This window comes from Benincasa hispida, chromosome 12, assembly GCF_027475165.1.
Source record: "Benincasa hispida cultivar pf3 chromosome 12, pf3_genome.v1.1, whole genome shotgun sequence".
In the NCBI taxonomy this organism is placed as follows: Eukaryota; Viridiplantae; Streptophyta; class Magnoliopsida; order Cucurbitales; family Cucurbitaceae; genus Benincasa; species Benincasa hispida.
The window spans coordinates 54614214-54627733 of record NC_143489.1 but is presented as its reverse complement, the minus strand read 5'-3'; the positions used below and the strand labels follow the sequence as shown (position 1 = coordinate 54627733).

General features: G+C 33.0%; 1 protein-coding gene across 1 annotated transcript; it reads left to right on the top strand.

Moving 5' to 3' along the window:
• The first annotated feature begins 2871 nt into the window (after positions 1–2871).
• LOC120068107 (ammonium transporter 1 member 1-like) lies at positions 2872–4955 on the top strand. Its single transcript, XM_039019803.2, has one exon. It carries the CDS (start codon positions 3171–3173, stop codon positions 4680–4682), a length of 1512 nt encoding a protein of 503 aa, XP_038875731.1. The 5' UTR covers positions 2872–3170; the 3' UTR covers positions 4683–4955.
• Positions 4956–13520: the final 8565 nt, after the last annotated feature.

The following is a 13520-nucleotide window of genomic DNA, read 5'->3' as shown; positions in this document are numbered from 1 at the left end:
TTTCGTGGAGGTGATTTTTGGAGCTCGGAGTTGGTCGCGCTAAGGGGGTCATCGAAGATGTTGATTTTCACTGGAGTTTGTAGTCAAAAGTGGTTGTCGGGACCCGAAGTTGATCACATGAAGCCGGTACTGGAGTTGGTTGTCGGAGTTGGCCGTTGGAGTTGCTCGCTCGAAGGCAGTCATCGAAAGTGATTTTCATCGGAGTTTATAGTTGGAGGTGATTATCGGAACCTACGAAGTTGGTTATCAGAGTTGATTATAGGAGTTTGCTGTCATAGGTGGTTGCTGAAGCATGAAATTAAACGTCGAAGTTGGTCGCGCAAAGTTAGTTGTTGGAGTTGGGTAACCAGAGTTGTCATCGGAGGTGGTTTTCGGAACCCATAATTGGTCGTCAGAGTTGGTTACGCTAAGGTGGTTATCAGAGTTGGTCGCCGAAGTTGTCATCGGAGGTGGTTATTGAAGTCTGAAATTGATTCCTGAAATGTGACAGCGATAATCGCTGACAGTAGTCGATGGGTGGAACCATTAAAAATATTGGAAAAAGGAAGAGTGTGGTGAGTTGGTAAAATATACCAACTCAACGCCTCCAACATTTAAAGTTTGTAGACAAAGTTATTTGGTATATTATACCAACTAAACTTAACCCATGTTGGTGAGCCAAACACCCCTAAGAGTCTAGAAATAGTTGTTGTTCATATCAACATGGACTAACAAAAAGAAAACAAAATCAATTAATGTTTTTTTCCCAGTCGATAAATTTGAACAATTAATTTAAGGATATAAAATAATTTTTGTTAAATTACAAATCTAATCCCTCAAAGTTGAGAGTGCAATTTGATTCTTGGACTTTCAAAAGTATCTAATAAATATTTTAATATTTAATTTTGTATCTAATAGATCTTCAATCTTTAAAAGGTATTGAATAAATTCTTAAGCTTTAAATTTTGTGTCCAATAAATATTTTATTTTTTAATTCTATAATTGATAAGAGTTTTTTTTCCAAGTTATTTTTTTTATAAAAAGATTAATGGATCTACCAATCAATTAGTTTTATAAGTTTAAGACATGTTAAAGATTTATTAAACACATAAATGTAATTTCATAATCTTATTATTAATTTTAAAAAAAATTTAGGTCCCGTTTGATAAACATTTGGTTTTAGATTTTTTTTTTTAAATTAAACTAATATCATCCACATTTGTTACAATGATTTGCATGTTTGTTAAATACAATAGTTGAATTCTTAACTAAATTCTAAAATAAAAATAGCTTTTTGAAAGCAATTTTTTTTAGTTTTCAAAATTTGGATGGTTTTTTAAACCACTGGTGTAGAGTAAATAACAAACGAAGAAATTCAGAGGAGAAAATAGATTAAGGTTGTTTTCAAATATAGAAAAATAAACCAAAATATTTACAAATAGTAGAAAAATATATAGACTGCATTATCGCTGTCTACCACAGTGTGATATTTTACTATTATGTGTAAATATTTTTAGTAGTTGACATTTAAATAATTTTCCAATAAAAAATAAAATGGTGATGTAATAGAAATTTCAATTTAAAAACTTTAGTTATTTTTTTTAATTGAGGGAGGCAAAGACTTGTAAAATCTGTGGTCCTATATTTATCCTTTTCGCTATTTTATTTTTTATACATGGATGAGACATTAAGGTAGCTTTTGACTCTTGACTCAATTAAATTTCCACAAATTTTTTAATATATCGAGAAATCTTGTTTATCAATGTTAAATTTTATTTAACTTTGACGGCTCTTTTGGATTAAGATTTTGTAAATATCTGAGATGTCGTGTTTGTTTGATTATGTATAAGAATAGAATGTTTGGGAATGTATTATATTTTTATGTAATTAAAAAGTATAAAATTAATAATAATTAATTTTTATTTGTTAATTTATTTTATTACATTAAATTACTAAATCGATTTTAAGCCATTAAAATTTAAGTAAATTTATCCACTTATCTTCCAATTTAGTATATTTCTTATTAATTAATTTTTTTTATTGCACATCTATATTATCAATTTTTATTTAAAAAATATTGGTAATTAATTTAAATATCTATTTTTTTTAATGTAGTTTTGTTAATTGAAAAGTCAATTAACTAATTGTTTAATGTCAATTATAAGTCTTATGTATATATAAAATAAGTTGATATAAACTAATTGATTTTAAATCATCAAATAATATTTTTATTTTTAAAAAATAACTACGATTATAGATTAAAACTTAAAACTAGAAGTAGAAGTGTACAAAAATGTTTCATTGAAAAAAATTGACTTATTTTATTATTAGTTAATTAATATTTTTGTAAAGACTAATTAATAATTTTAATAAATAATTTATGATGTTAATATATATTACCAATAAAAAGGATTTAAGCAAATATAATTATATATTTTTAAAAAGATTTTTATTTTTCATATTAATTCATAATAATAGAATAAATTATTATATTAGCATCATTATTAAGAAAATTATTTATATATTTCAATCATAAATTAAATAAATTAACCAAGATCAACAAATAAGAAAACAAATAAAATGAAAAAATAAAATGTAAGAGAGAGAAAAATCATTATAAATGGAGAAAACCCATCTGTTTGGACGGTTATGAAAACTTCTATGGATGGGAATATGAAGTGTCTTGTAATAAGATATCCTCGTTCTCAAAATTAAAAATCCATACCAAACATGGTGATAAGATATAATTTTTCATCATAATGAATCAAGTGAGCCATGAATATCATATGAATTATTTTAGAGAGAGAAATATATTTTTTAAGAGTTTTCAACACGCGACAAGTAAAAAATGGGGAATTAAGAAACAAACTTGAAACAACAATCATGTATTAGTCTAATGGTAATGAAAATATAAAAAAAATGTTAAATGATTAAAGAATCATGAGTTGAATCTACAATGGTCTTACCTGAAATTTATTTCGAACAATATAAAAACGGAGTGAAAATGTAAACTAAATCTCAAAAGTATAAAAGCTTATTGAAAATAGCATTAACTAATCTTTTATAAATGGGAAAAGAAATTGAAGGATTAACCATTGCCCTTTATAAATACCATACCCACATGGAAACAATCCCACACTCTGTTTCTCTTGAACAGAGAGACTTTATTGCTCTGTTTTGAGATTTCAACAATGGCGGCTACAAATTGCTCTCTGACTCTGGCCCAACTCCTCGGCCCCAATGTCACCAACTCCGGCGCCGCTGCCTCCTTCATTTGCGACCAATTCTCCGCCTCCACCAACAACTTCTCCGACACCAAATTCGCCGTCGACACCGTCTACCTCCTCTTCTCCGCCTATCTTGTCTTCTCCATGCAGCTCGGCTTCGCCATGCTCTGTGCCGGCTCCGTCCGCGCCAAAAACACCATGAACATCATGCTCACCAACGTTCTCGATGCTGCTGCCGGCGGCCTTTTCTACTACCTCTTCGGCTTCGCCTTTGCCTTCGGCACCCCTTCCAACCCCTTCATCGGCCGCCATTTCTTTGGTCTCAAGTCAGTCCCCTCCACCGCCGCCGATTACAGCTTCTTTCTCTATCAATGGGCTTTCGCTATCGCTGCCGCCGGCATCACCAGCGGCTCGATTGCCGAGCGAACCCAATTCGTTGCCTATTTGATCTACTCCGCTGTTTTGACCGGTTTTGTTTACCCAGTCGTGTCCCATTGGTTCTGGTCTCCAGACGGTTGGGCCAGCCCGTCACGGACCAGTGGTGACCTCTTGTTCGGAACCGGAGTCATAGATTTCGCCGGTTCAGGCGTGGTTCACATGGTCGGTGGAATCGCTGGACTTTGGGGAGCTTTAATAGAAGGACCACGAATCGGTCGATTTGACAGAACTGGTAGATCCGTTGCTTTACGAGGCCATAGTGCTACGTTAGTCGTTCTCGGTACCTTCATGCTTTGGTTCGGTTGGTACGGGTTCAACCCCGGTTCATTCACCAAAATCTTAGTTCCATATAGATCAAATAATTTCTACGGACAGTGGAGCGCCGTCGGTCGGACCGCCGTGACGACGACACTAGCCGGTTGTACGGCAGCACTAACGACCCTTTTCGGAAAGCGAATTCTATCCGGCCATTGGAACGTCACCGACGTCTGCAATGGCTTACTTGGTGGCTTCGCCGCCATAACCTCTGGTTGCTCTGTAGTCGAGCCATGGGCCGCCGTGATATGTGGGTTTGTGGCGGCGGTGGTTTTAATCAGCTGCAACAAACTAGCAGAGAAGGTGAAATTTGACGACCCATTAGAGGCGGCACAACTACATGGCGGTTGTGGCGCGTGGGGGATAATTTTCACTGCGTTGTTTGCAACAAAGAAATATGTGAACGAAGTGTACGGCGGAGATTCGAGGCGGCCACACGGGCTGTTTATGGGCGGCGGAGGGAAGTTGTTGGGTGCTCATTTGATACAAATTTTGGTGATTGTTGGGTGGGTTAGCGTCACAATGGGGCCGTTGTTTTTTGTGCTACACAAGCTGAAACTATTAAGAATCTCGCCGGAGGATGAGATGGCCGGAATGGATATGACCAGACACGGTGGCTTTGCTTACGTGTACCATGATGAAGATGAATCTCCGCCCAATGGTGCCCAAATGAGTAAGATTAAGCCAAGGGAAACAAGTCCAATTGGAAATTATGAAAATTGAGGTTTTTTACTTTTTGCCAAAATTCTATTTTGCAAGTCTTTAAAAAGTTAAAAAATACAAAAAATAAAAAAAAAAAAAAAAATTATCCTCTCTCCCAATCTTAAAAGGTTTAGTGATGTATAGTAAGTGGAGAAGTATTTTTCTTATCTTTTAAGAACTTGGGGATGTGGGTGTGTGTGAGGAGGTGATGTATTGATTGTAATATGGACTAATTATGTGTTATATATTTAGGTTAATCTTCTTATTTTTAAATATTAAGTATATTTTCTCTCATTTTTTTATCATAATTTCCATCTTTGTTAAGTATAATGGTTGAATTCTAAATAAAAAAAAATAAGTTTTAATTTATTTTTTTTTAGTTTTCAAATTTTGACTCTATTTTTTAAACCATGAGTGAAAAGTAGATAACAAATGAAGAAATTTGGAGGTGAAAGTAATGTCTATAGATTTAATTTTAAAAAACAAAAACAAAAAATCAAATGGTTACCAAACCGGAACATAGTTATTCAATATTATTTGTATTGGTTATTAAACATTGCTTTACAATGTCAACACAAAAATAACGTAATGAATAAGATATCTATTACTATACTTAAGGTCAATCGTTCGATCTTCAACTTCTACGAATAATGAAATAAAAATTACATCTATTAATTTATCTTCTCTAGAAGAGGAAAATAGTTCAAAGTTATCAATATTACAAATAGTTTAGAGAGGTTAAGACCAAGTAAAAGTCTACTACGACGCTAACGAAATAGAAATGATATTAATTGAGGAAGTTTTGGTGTTCAAGTTAGTGTTTGAAGGAGTAGCTCAAGAGAAATGTTTAATGGATCATTGTTTATATAATTTGAAGGTCAAAACAAATATTAGAGTCTTGCATAAATTAGTCTAGGTAAATTGGAGTCAATTTGCCATCGTTGAAATGAGCGATTCTTAGTTGATTGAGTCATAAGTCTTTTTTTTTTTTTTATCGGGTTACTTGAGCAACATGTTACCTCAATTGTGATAGTTGTGTTACGCTAGATGTTAATTGAAGTAGCTATATGTCGTGCATGGTCGAGTGAAGATACTTTTAGATGGATCTATATAAAGTGAATAGAAATAAATACTATTGGATGAACATCCTTTAATTTATCAATTTAAAACGGCTTACATCTTTATTGAACATATAATATTTTTAAAATAATTAACTGTTTCATTTGTTATCAATTTAGATCTAAATTTCTTGACCTTGGTAGCTATTTGCTTCCTCGAATTGTACACATTCAAAAGCTTAGAACGTGGACGTCTTAAAATTCCTAAATAAATTAAATTATTGCGTACAATTATATATATATTAAAGAACTCTTTGAGATAAAAAAATAAATAAATGGAGGAGATTGTCTAGAGTTGATGATAATGTAGTCTATTAAAACTCACTAGTCAATTCATTTTATTTAATTCTATTTTTTTTTAATAATAAACATCATTTTCAAACTATATTTTATAGAATAAAAAAAATTCTTAAATTGAATAATATTTTTTCAAAACTCTATCATCACGCAAGCATAATATTCTTTATTAAATGAATTAGAGAATTTGATATTGAAATTATAATTTAAAATAACATTTATTTTAAAATTTAGGATGTTTGTAGAGAAACTTCAAAACGCACTCAACTTTCAATTTAATTGATCATTCCAAAACTTACGAAATTCACAATTAAGCCCTTTAGTTTTATCAAATTGACAAACCATTTTTGAACTATAATGATTATTATAATCAAATATTCCAATCATATAATTTTTTTACAAATTTACCTTCTTTGAAGCCTTATAACATTAACTACGAGAAAACTCAAACTTCTAACTTGTTGGTTGAGGATAGATCAATTCACCAATTGAACTAGAAATTTATGTCGATATTGAGTTGATCAATAAAATTTAAGATTTTTTTAATTATAAAATTGAAATTAAAGTGTGACAAAATAAGTAGGAAAGAGAGAGTTGAATATTGTAGAAAGTTTGTAATTGGGATTTTGAAAATATAATAAAATTCAAAGGTTTGATTTGAGATAGTGAGGTGTGAACTTGTAGCTCTGAATTTCCACAACCTAACAGTGAACTTATCTTGTCCTTTGTGTGTTGTCATTAAATTTAAGGAGTTGAGTATTCTAAAAGAAAAATCAAACAATGTGGCTTTTTGACCACTTTGCCCTTCTCTCCCCTCCTTTTTTGACTATTCCTATTTCTAGGTAAAAACATATTTTCTTCCTCTTAAAACAACACGTTTTTGCTTTTGTCTTTGTTCGAGTTAAATAAGGGCTAAATTATTATTATCTTATTTTAAAAATGTAAAATACAAATATCACCTTAAAATAGGAATGAACATCGATCGGTCGGAGTCAGTTTTCTGATCAAACTGTCACCAAATCAATTATGATCGGTTTGGTAAATGTTTGAACCAAACTCAACCGTCTAGGAGTACAAGTCAATCAGTTTTTGGTCGGTCAGTCGGTCGGTTTAGACGATTTTATTCTTCTAAGTTTTTTTGAAATTTTTTGATTTGGAATTTTTTCAAATCGACACCGACCAACTTCGGTTCAATCAGTGGGATTGGTTTTTCAGTCTATCATGCTCACCCCTACCTTAAAGTGTGGAGGTTGCAATTACAATTACGTAAGTTTGAGGGTCTAATTTTAACATTTATAAAAGTGTGAGAAATCAATTTTTACAATTGAAAGATTGATGGTATAATTGCAACCAACATCATACTTTAGGATCATTTTTGCAATTTACCATAAAAAGAACTATGAACTTTGGTCATTTGGTTAAAAAATGGAACACGAAAATTGAGATATGGAATGATATGGTGGGGATGTAGAATGAATTTCTATTTCAATGATGGTTATAAACCATTTGTGAAAGCTTAGTGGATTATCGATACATTTAAAAGAAAATTTTAAACAAATGTCAAAGTTCAAGGATAATTTTTTATTATTATTAATTTAGCTTTCAATTAAGATGGTTAAATTATATAAATTATCCATGAACTTTATGAAATATTTCAATTAGGTCTGATTTTGATTTAAAAAAAAATAAAGAAAATTAATTTAATTTGTGAACTGGGAAATTGTTTCAAAAATTCATTCTGAACCAATTTTCATGTAATTGACACTATAAATGATGAGTATAAATTGAAATGATTCCATAAAAAAATAGATATAGTGTATAATTGATTTTGTGAATGATGTTTTAAATAATTTCAAATAAACTTTTTGAATTGAAATATATGATATCTAACAATAGCGACACAAATTTTCTATATAGTTTGAAACTGAATTTAAATGAAAAAAAAAAAATCTGTGTTTGATATTCTTATTTTCTATATAGTTTGAAACTGAATTTAAATGAAAAAAAAAAAATCTGTGTTTGATATTCTTACTTTGAAGTTCAATGATTATTTTAAAATTTTAGAGACATGGTTGGAACATACTCCTAAATTTTAGTATTTCTTAAACTCTGAATTTTTAATCATTTCGCTTAATAAATTTTCAAACTTTCAATTTTGTATTGGGTATATTTATGACTTATTAGATTTTAAATTTATGGAGATATTTATTTGATAAAAAAAAATCTGTAATAAATTCATAAATTAAAAAAAATGTTAAATATGTCATGGTTGAAGTTTGCACTACTAAACATTGTTGTTTTTATAATAATTGATATAATTTTAATAAAAAATAAATATATTTTTAATCCTTAGGTTTCGAATATAGTTTCTATTTTGTCTTTCAAAATGTTATACATTTAGTTCTTAAGTTTTGAGTTTGGATTCAATTCAGTCTATAAATTTCAAAATATTATAATTTTACCCTCAATATTTGAGTTTTATTTCAATTTTGTCCCTAGGTTCAAGATTTTAAATTTTAAATTTCAAATTTTCATTAAACACTCACTTCCAATGTTTGTCGTTAACATCTCTTAATTAATTTTAAATAGTTATGAAATGGAATTTTAAATTTTAAATTTGAACATTGTTGGTTTCTTTCTTAACTAAATTAAGCTGGTGAAAGTAGATAAAAAACTAAGAAAAACAGAGTAATATAAAAAACAAGAAGAATATAGGGAAGGTAAGATCAGATTTATAGTGGTTCGACCCAAAAACAAGGTCTACATCCACTGTAGTTACTTTTATTAGGTATTTGCAGCTTAATCAGAGTACACAGTAGAAATACACAAGCAATAAGGTAACACTTAACTTCCTAACTTCAGTAGAAGGATGTCGATGCTCCTTATGCTAGAAAAGGATCCTTCTGCTTCAGCTTGATCGAGGCTTTAGCTCAGAAGAAAAGAAAATATAATAGAAAACTGATATTCCTTCTTTATCTCTCTTTCAACCTTCTCCCTGCAATCACTATTTTTCTTTTTCTTCGTTCTATACCATTTGCTCCTCCTTGCCCAAAAGCCCATCATACCCTTAGCTTTTGGGGTGCTCCAAGCTTATTCCCTCAAACAAAATTTTTCATGAAGTCACATGATAAGTGTTGGGGATGATGTCCTAAACTCTCGTGTCCTATAATTTATAAACACAGTTTTGAACAAATGCTTGTGATGTTTAATATATGATATTTTCTTCACTTTTATCTATGAGCATTAGATGTTTTATTTGTTTTACCACAAACCAATAAACTAAGATTCTTGGTTGTTGTTTGTAACTTAAGCATGTTTGTGGAGATATACAGGTGGATCATGTCTTAAGTGATAACCAAAATGGTCTGTAGTATATGGATATAGGAAGGAAACCTTATCCTGGTAATACTACGGATGCAGCCCGCTTTGTAGAATAGTTACAAGTGTTGTAACTTACTACAAATAGTCTGATCCTGATCATTCATGTGAGGACATGCAAGCGGGGGCGTCCTATACAAAGAGTTTGTATAAGATCGAACCACAAAGTGTTAAAATCTCGTTATATAATGTCATTCATGACAAAGACTTCACTTCACTAGGATGACCATAGGTAACATGATCTCAATCCTGAGTGAGTTGGGAACTCTTGCCTTTGAGGGTGATCCTTTGATTTGCATGGGTGCGAGTAGCGAAATCGCCGACTCAAACTTACCACTTTAGGGATTCGTCTGATTTGGGAGCTGAGAACTCAACTACATAAGATAGAGTTCACTCCTTCCCCGAAGCAGGGGTAAGTAGATAGATTGCTCCCTTAAGAGATGATTCCGGGACTTGAACGATGTGACGCCACACATATTCTCATGGCCCGAGAGGTGTCCACACATAGTATGACTATGTTGTATTGTTCATTAGAGAAATCAGTGGTACTTAAGGAGTTAGATGTAACTACAGGGAGCAAAATGGTAAATTGGTCAAACTGTACTTATTAGCGATCTATGAAGTATTATCATACCGTTGACTGGTTATATCCAATGAACACAGAAATATATCTGTAGTGAGAAGAGTAAAGCGGTCTTTAATGGAGTCTCTGATAGTTAACGGATGATGGATCTCGTGATTAAAGAGTTTAGTCAGCTATTCACGTACCGCTGGAGCTCCAAGCTATAGGTCCATAAGGTCCCCTTGTTAGCTCAATGGATTCAAGTTGAGAATTAGTTTTTGGGTTAGTTTGAAATGTCCAAATTAACAAGAGGGAGTTTGATTATATATGATATATTTAAACTAGTTCAATTATATGTGATATAGTTGACATGATGTATGAGATACATTAAATGGAGGAAAAATAAATATGATTTATATCTAGTGGAGGAGAAAAGACTATGGTTCATATGTTGCATTTGATGTGATATTAAACCATAGGTTAATGAATATAATATGATTATATTTATTATTTATTTTTGGACAATTATAGGATAGTTGTGCCAGCGTTTTCTCCGTAACTGTGTGATAATGGGAGGTTACTTTCAGTTTTCGTAACTGAAGAATAAAATGAAAATCGTTTTCATTTTCTAAGAGTCGGTCATTCGTTCACGTTTGGTGTATACATCCTATCGCATAGAAAATTGAGAGCCTATAGGATAGCTTAACGTTTCTACATGATCGTATACACGTGCGCTTCTTTCTAAACGATCGCATAACATTTCCTAAACGATCGTCTAGCTCTTTCCTAAATGATCGTGTGCCCGAGCATTTACTAAATGATCATCTATACAATCGCGACCTATTTACTAAACGATCGTGTACTGCTTCCTAAACGATCAAGCATCGTCTATACGATAGATATCAGACTTCTCCTACTTGCTTGGTCGTGGTATATGATCTTCTCTTCCTCTTTCCATCTGCCAAATCCAACAGAGCCCACACCTTCTGGATTCTCACAACGAGAATACCGAGGATTCTGAAGGAAATCAAACTCGAGATTTCCATGAGCAGCGGAAATAAGATCATTCCAAATTACAATCATGAATGAACATTACAAATTACAGTAGCATACAAAACAAACCGATATGCAATTGATATAGAAATTACAGTATGAACACTACAAATGAACAAGGGGAGAACTCTACAAACATTTGTAGCTCGTCTCCATGCTCCTTGCTCACGAATGCTCAAACACAACAACCTCGAACACTCGAACAACACGATCGCAACACTTCACGTACTCGTCCTCTACGATTGCCTCGGTCACGAACTCCTCACAACACGAACGACCTCCACAAAACCTCGACGGTGTCGAGTTGAGTATGACACCACCAAGAAGGCTACCTTGGTATTCGAGAATCTAGAGGGTGGGCTCTGTTCGGACTTGGTATGAGGTAGATGAAGAAGGAAACACTGATCATGTACACGACTAGGCAAGTAGGAGATGGCGGAGACCTATCGTATAGGTCGATACCCAATCGTTTGGCTAAAACTATGCGATCATCTAGCAAAATCTAAACGATCGTTTAGCTCATCGTTTAGCTTGGTGTCTATCACCTACAAACACTACATGATCGTTTACTTTGGGCAAGTTGTCGCTTAGTTAACACTGCACGATTGTTTAGCTCGCCCAAGTTGTCGTTTAGTGAATCTGTATTTACTTGACAACTCCGTGAGTTTTCTTTTGCGAGAGAAAATCTCAAAACAAATTTTTGTATAAAAACTTACTAAAATTAGAAAAATCATTTTCATTTTATCTCACGATTACCATGAATCACCAATAACCACCCACTCAATTGGTTATTAAAGAAAAAGAATTAATTATCCAATAATAAATATTATTATAAATATAAATGATAACCATATAACCTATAGTTTTAATATTTCATCTCATGAAACATATAAACCATAGTTATTTTTCTATTCCATGGTACTTAATGTAAATCTCATTTACATCAATCCTCTACTAGATGTATCTCATACATCATACCAATTATATCATATATAATCAAAATAACCTCTTGTCAATTTGAACACTTCAAATCAACACCAAGAACTGATCCTCAACTGAATCTATTGAGCTACCAAAGGGACCTTATACACCTGTAGCTCGAAGCTTCAACGATACGAGAATAATTGACTAGACTCTTTAGTCACGGGATCCACCATCTGTTAACTGTCAGGCACTCCACTAAAGACCGGCAGCTGAACTCTTCTTACTACAGATATATTATGTGTCCATCTTAACTAATCAGCAGGGCGACAACCCTTCACATATCACTCGTAAGTACAGCTAGGCCAATAATCGTTATACCCCTGTAGTTACATCTGTCTCTTTAAGTACCACTGATCCCTCTAATGAACATAAGTCATAATCCTACTATGACTGAGTCTTTTCTTCCAAAGAGAAGTTGTGGTAACTATGTTCAAGCTCCGGAATCAGCCCTTAAGGGAGAAATCTCTCTACTTATCCCTGCTTTGGGAAAGGAGTGAATTCCATCTTGTGGATTGAGTTCCCAGATCCCAAATCAGACAAGTCTCCAAAAAGGTAGGCATGTTAAGTTGGCAATCTGGCCACTCTCACCCATACTAATCAAATGACCACCCTCAAAGGCAGAGTTCCCAAAACACTCAGGATTGAGGTCGTGTCACCTATGGTCGTTTAGGTGAGATGCAAGTCTCTAGTATCAACAACGTTATATACAGAGTCTAGTCATCTCGTGGTCCAGGTCTTATACAAACTCTTTGTATAGGACACCCCCGCTCGCATGTTTCCACATGAATGGTTATGATCTACCATCTATAGTAGTTTACAACACTTGCAAACCTCTACAAAGCGGGTTGTATCCATAGTGTCACTAGGATCAGGTATCCCACCTTAATCCTTATACTACATACCTATTTAGGTTATCACTTAAGGCATGATCCACTTGTATATCACATACACGTGCTTAAGTTGACATAAGATAACCATGGAGTTTTGTTTATTGGATATGAGTAAATGCCATAATTAAATAACACTTATTTTATTCATTAAACAATGTGTATCTTTACGAAACAACGAGACTCCGGGAGAATTAGGACACCAATCCCAACAGGTTCTAAGTGGTGGTATCCTCCCCGTCGTGTGTTCGTGTGGAGACCTTTCGTGGGTTGACAACCGTGTTTTGGTGAACGACTAGAGTGGACGTTCTCAACGAGAGCGAGAGGAGCAGTTCGTTTGGAGAGAACAAGTTTTTTCTGTGAAGAAGAGTTCTTCAATTGGTACGTATTTCTTGTTCTCTTGTTGTTTAATTTTTAAAGCATGTCGGTAATTGGTTGTATATTACATAACTAGTCTATTAGATTGTGAATGTGTTAATTCTATCACAATGAGTTTGGAACGATCTTCCTTCCACTCAGAGGTACTCTTTGATAAAACCAATAATTCATTCCATGGAAAAATGATGCAAGCTTCTAGAAG